At 54.2% G+C, this 6,157-nt stretch overlaps 1 protein-coding gene across 1 annotated transcript; it reads left to right on the top strand.

Moving 5' to 3' along the window:
• The first annotated feature begins 222 nt into the window (after positions 1-222).
• On the top strand, positions 223-3,831 carry DNASE1L3 (deoxyribonuclease 1 like 3). Its single transcript, XM_010718516.3, has 8 exons — positions 223-462; positions 1,486-1,574; positions 1,904-1,996; positions 2,124-2,236; positions 2,564-2,676; positions 2,769-2,926; positions 3,294-3,390; positions 3,506-3,831. Exons 1-8 carry the CDS (start codon positions 331-333, stop codon positions 3,632-3,634), a joined length of 924 nt encoding a protein of 307 aa, XP_010716818.1. The 5' UTR covers positions 223-330; the 3' UTR covers positions 3,635-3,831.
• Positions 3,832-6,157: the final 2,326 nt, after the last annotated feature.

Here is a 6,157-nt window from a genome sequence, read left to right as displayed (position 1 = left end):
GGTGCCCACCATCAATGTCCATCAGCCCTCGTCCAGCACCCCTGCTCCCCAGGCTCTTTGCCTCTCACTGTGGGTCTGGCAGAGCCACAGCCCCTCCTGGGCACAGCACTTGGCTCAGAAAAGTGAGCTGTCCTCAGAGCAGCGTCAGCGTCCCAGAGCTTCTTTGGAAGATGGAAGTGAAGGAAAGGAGGAAATAGCAATTCCTGTTCTTGATTGACACAGCTGAGCATTCTGACCTCTCAGCTGGCCTCAGAGGGACGAATGCACAAACACATCTGCACATATTAATAGGCACGCTCACAGCTGCTCATTTTGTCTAAGTCCCTGAAGATGTTGTTCTTCGTCTTGTTTTCGCTCCTCTGTTTCAACCCATCTCTGAGCCTGAGGATCTGCTCCTTCAATGTGAGGTCTTTTGGAGCAGCCAAAATAGCCAGAGCCGAGGTGCTGGATGCTGTGGTGAAGGTACGTCTGTGGCTGGGTGGGACAGACGTGGAGCTCAGCGTGGGCTTCTCATCTGTATTATCTTGTGCTTCATCTCTGTATTCATACTTGAATTTCAAGTAGAGGAATGAGTAAATAATTGAAACAACTCATGCTGTTAAAGTGAGAATAAGGCTGCAGTGGAGTAGGGCACTTACAGTGCTTTCAGCTTGCGTGAGAGTACAGCACAGACAGCACTCGCTATTTCCTTTGGAATTTGAGTTAGGAACGGATGAAAACCTTTCTGCACAGTAAAAGCAGCTTTTGCTTGGAACCCACAGAGCTTTGCTTTGTGATATGCTATTTACCTTGCTTAAGTGCTAATTATTCAGAAATGTTCTTGCCTAATTAAATGTATTCTCAAGTTAGCAGAGTATCATCTTGGGGAGCAGTGCGGAACTGCAAAGCCTGATTGCTAATTTCTTTAGACAAAGCCTCACCATCTTGCTGGCTCCGTGGAGCTGAAGATAACTTGGTTTAAGATGGAAGGAGCCACGCTCGGGCATCGCAGCTCAGCAGTGCCACCCACAACACAGCAGCAGGGACGTGGGGCAGCACACTGTGCCAGGCTGCAGCTCTGGGGCTGCTGCTGCTCTTTGTGCTGCGATCCCTTCGGTGCAAGCAGCTGTTCTGCACTGCAGAGAGGCCAGACCCGCACTTCTGGACGGCCGTACAGCAGTCAGAACTACGGGTGGGATAAATAAATGAGGGGCAGTGTATTTACAGTTTCAAGGGCAGAAGGGGTTTTGTTTCCCCCACGAATGTCACCCGCAAGATTTGAAGAGAAACAAAACCAGCCCACGCCGCCCCTTCCCTGCAGAGCTGAAACCGCTCTGCTCCCAGTTCCCTCTCCCAATGCTGAAAGGAGAAGGGCTTTGCTCGCACTGCTGCCCACGGCTGGGGCCCTTCCACCAGCTGCACAGCAGCAGCCACTTCTTCCCCACTCCTCCCTAACGCCCCCAAACACACCAAGCACAGCCTTGCCTCTGCTCTTTCCCACTGCAGATCATCTCTCGCTGTGACATCATGCTGCTGATGGAGATAAAGGAGAACAAGAACAGGACGTGTCCCCTGCTCGTACAGCAGCTGGCTGGGTAACGTGGTGTGTCGTATATGGGCAGGAGGCTGCTGGGGCAGGCAGGCAGGCAGCCCTGTGGCACCCAATCTGCTGTTGCCATGGCCTGGGCTGAGTGTTTCTGAAGACAATAAATCTTGCAGGAGGCAGTTATTGGGAAGGATGCTCGGCCTGTGCTCAGCTGTGCACCTCCGTGCTGCAGGGACAGTGGTCGGGAGAGAGCTGGGCTGGGCAGGGCAAAGCCGGCTCCAGGCTGATGCAGGGGATCATGCATTTTTGGAGAAGTGTGTGGTCAGTGTATCCCCCTTTCACACTGGGGAATTCACTAAGCAGCCCCTCTCCTTCCAGCCAGACAAAAGGGAAGAGGGAGGAGTACAGCTGTGTGGTCAGCGGGCGGCTGGGCAGGAAGAGCTACAAGGAGCAGTACGCCTTCCTCTACAGGTAAGGGGGGTGGCATCCCTTCCAGCACATCGCCCTGCGGGGTCACGATGCACAGCAGGGCTGGGGCAGCTGCTCTGGGTGTCACAGCACAGCCGTCACCAGTGGGATCTCCGCCATTCTGTTGCAGGAGAAACCTGGTGTCAGTGAAACAAACCTACCAGTACCCCGACACCCAGCCTGGGGACGAGGACGCCTTCTCCCGAGAGCCCTTCATCGTTTGGTTCCAGTCACCAAAAACCAGTGAGATGCTCTCAGCAATGCGTCGTCCTTCCATTGCACTGCCCACACTTCAGCAGCCCGGGCTTCACGGCTGTGCCTGTGCTGGCAGCAGGGCTGGGGCAGGTTCCAACAGCACAGCACGTCCCACGTCCTCAGCCCGGCCTCAGCTGATGAGCTCGAGCTGGGGATGCTGCCATTACAGAGCAGACACCCTCTGACATGCAGCCAAAGCTGTTTCTTCTTTAGGAGACCTTCTGTCTTCCCAACCAGTATGTTTTTCTTTGTGATTCATTGCATGTTTAACCATTGTATTTCTTTCTTTTTTTTTTTTTTGGTCTTGTTTTTAAGCTGTCGAGGAGTTTGCTATAGTCCCTCTGCACACTGCGCCGGAGATGGCAGTACGGGAGATTGATGAGCTCTATGATGTGTATTTAGACATAAAGCAGCACTGGGACACCAAGGTTGGTCACCCTGGGGACCATGGACGCTCCTGATGGTCTCATTTTGAAGAGCCATCCTCATAAGTGCCTTTGAACCCCCTTCTGCCTTGCAGAACTTTATCTTCATGGGGGACTTCAACGCGGGGTGCAGCTACGTTCCACGGAAGCACTGGAAGAACATCCGCCTGAGGACGAACTTGGAGTTTGTCTGGCTCATCAGTGACACAAACGACACGACAGTCAGGAGGAGCACCAGCTGCCCCTATGACAGGTTCCCAGCATAACCTTCCCCTGCTTGTAACACCTTATGACAAAACAGCACACAGAAAGGTGCCAGTGGCACACGTCCTTCAGAGCTGCTGTGAAATCTTCCTGGTGTCAGGGAGCGCTGCAGCCACGTGTGCAGGGGGCTGCCTTGGCCATGGTTTTGCACTGTGGTTCTCACTCTTGTGTTCCTAATCTGAAGGCCGAGGTATTTGGGTGTCTCGCTGCCAAGGGAGGTGACGAGCTGGCTGTGGCAGGATGCCGGGGGCATCCCCCAGCCCCCCATACGTAGGATGCACCATCTGGGGCTGTGACCTTGTGGAGAGCATCGACTCATTGCATCCTTTACCAGCACCCCGTTCCCTTTCCTGCAGGATCGTGGTCAGTGGGGAGCAGCTCAGCCAGGCCGTCGTGCCACACTCCGCTAACATCTTTGATTTCCAGATGGCTTTTCAGATGAGTGAGGAGCAGGTAGGCACAGCCCGTCCCGTGCAGCGGGGCTCCCCCGGGCACCAGACCCTTGGCCAAAGCAGGGCCGGCAGAGCGGTGCATCCCCTCCCCACCGCCCCATCCCCATCTCCCGCAGGCTCTGGGGGTGAGCGACCACTTCCCGGTGGAGTTTGAGCTGAAGGCACGTGGCGGCTTCTTCGACTGGATAAAATCCAAGTTCTCAAAGAAGGGGAGAGCAAGAAAGAACCGCCGCTCGGGCTCATGAGCATGCCAGGTCCGCTCGCACAGCGAGAACACGAGGAGGCAGTGGGTCTTCCAGCTGGGCAGTGCGGACATGCTCACAGCCAGTGCAGTATTTAGCAGGAAAACAAAGATTTTGTCACACTTCAAACATTTTGGGTCCGAAGGTGAACGGAACCTTCTTGATTGTAAGCTCAGTGCAAATAAATCAGCTAGAAGCAGCGTGCTGAGCGTCCTGCACTGCTCACAAACGTGAAGTGGTAACACAGACAAAAGGCTTCACACCTGTAGCACACAGAGGGGCTCTGCACCTCACCATGGGCGGCTGAAAATTCGGCAGTAAACCAGACACCACTGAATAGTGCTTATTTAACCTCACGGTACTGGGATTTGCTTTCTCAGATCACTGTATTTAGTGCATGCCTTGTCACACAGAAGACGTCAGCAATGTGCAAATAATCCAGCGGTTCATAAAGGTGAATATTCACCTAAATGCACGCCCCTTGTTTTATCTGCTGGTGAACAGATACTCCTGTGGGGGAGGAAACAGTTCAGCCTTTGTGCAAAGGGTCTGTCTGGGGAGAGGGAAAATAAATCTGGAGCAGATCGTGCCAATGGGGGACAGCGAGCGCCCCGACTTTCAGCAGCAATTAATCTGAAAGCGATACAGCGTTTCATAAGCTGCCTTGATTAATGCTCCAGCCGAGGCAATAGGAAAGAAAGAGCCTTGATTTAGAACAAATATTTACATTGGGATTTTTATGGAAATGCCACTGTCTGGCTGACAGCGGCAATGTTTCATGAGAAGGCTGAAATCAATCTGGGCCTCCGGCCCCGCATCTCAGCGTGTACGACAGCCTCCTTCTGCCTCTCAGAGAGAGGCAATGCACAAAGGAGGAATGCTCCTCCATGGGAGCTGTAATGGAGATATTCAATCGTGAAAAATATGTAAATATGACTCAGCCGTGCTGAAAAAGTTCATCCTTATTTGCAACAGCACATACAGTGCCTTACCCAGCCTTCGGAAACTGGAGGCATGCTCAGAACCTAATTAACTGCTGCAGCCTGGGGCACCATGTCAGCAGCTGCCACTCTGCGGCTGCTGTGGCACAGGGGAGGAGACCCTGAGCTGCAGAGAACATCCCCACACAGAGGTGCACAGATGCCCCGCTACAGGGCAGATGGCATCCTTGCTCCATTTGCAGCATTGGAGAGGGGCTGGGAAGCATCCAACATTTGCACCATCAGCAGGGGAGGTCTCAGGAGATATCCCTGTTATTCCATGCGTTCATCAGACAGCATTACAAATATATCCGCACGTGTTTGGCAGTTCCTGAGTTCTGCACCAGGGGACCATCACCCAGCTCTCCCCGCTGCAGAGGGCTTTAAATAACCGCAGCCACAGCATGGGATGGTCCACAGCACAACAAAGCCCTCTTTAGCTGAAGGAGGCTGCCGAGCCTTATTTACAGCCGGGCAAGAGTTTTGTGCTAGAAACCAGAAGCCGTCCAGAGAGACTTGGTCTGGTTGAGCCAGGTCTGGGGCTGGGGCGCAAACAAAGGGCTTTTCTGCAGTGCCAAGCTCCACTCTTCCCCCACACCGGCCCCGGCCAAGCGCACACAGAGAGCACTCGGCACCCCATGGGCACTCCATAGACGCACAGCGCACGCAGCACCACCGCGCTGCAGCCCCAGCGCAGCCCCGCTCCTCGCGTGGATACAGAGCACGCGATAAATATTATTCGGGCGCCCCCTGGTGGCACGGCCGTAAATGCCGGTGTCCGCGCGCTGCTCGGGCCCACGCACCGCAGCAAAGACTGGGGGGAAGGATGCTGCTCAGAGCTCTGTGCCTCCATTGAGAGCTCCCCCACCTTGCTGGCTGTGTCTGCAAGGAGCCCTGCAGCACTGCAGGGTGCAGGAGTGCCACCGAGAACCTGGCAGCCCCCCGGGATCACTACTTTTTTTTAAACTCACATAAATGAGCCTTTCTTCTCTGTTACGGGAAGAGGGCACTTAAAATCTGTCAAATTAATGGTGATACAGGCTGCAAATCCAGGCAGGTGCGGTGAGGGCCCACAGGTTCTCTCTGAGCACATGATACAGATTCACACATGTGGAAATGAACAGTACGTGCAGTTCTGTGCTGAGTAACAGCGAGGCATGCCATGTACCTGCACGGCTATGCTGGCTCTCAGGTTCACTCAGTATTCCAGTGTGTTTTTTCCCCCCACACTTGAAATAGGAACTTTGAGCTGACATAGCACAAAGCTACAAAAAGGAAACAATCTGATAAACCTGGGGCAGGAAAGTCCTTGGCAGCCACCAGCAGCCTGCTGCGGCTCAGGTCTCAGCAGTGCTTTCAGCAGGAGCAGTGTTTGGGAAAACATCGCTGGTTGCCATGGCCAGGCCCTGGAGCTGAGGTGCTGCTGGGATTCACCTCCTGCACACTGCCACGGTGCCACCCCATGCACGGTGCTGCTGGGCCCTGAGCCACAGCCAGGCTGGAGCCTGGTGGGAGGAGATGGACTACATAGGAAAAGAACCCAACG

This window comes from Meleagris gallopavo, chromosome 14, assembly GCF_000146605.3.
Source record: "Meleagris gallopavo isolate NT-WF06-2002-E0010 breed Aviagen turkey brand Nicholas breeding stock chromosome 14, Turkey_5.1, whole genome shotgun sequence".
NCBI lineage: Eukaryota > Metazoa > Chordata > Aves > Galliformes > Phasianidae > Meleagris > Meleagris gallopavo.
The sequence above is the reverse complement of the archived record's forward strand: the minus strand, read 5'-3'. Positions and strand labels throughout refer to the sequence as shown.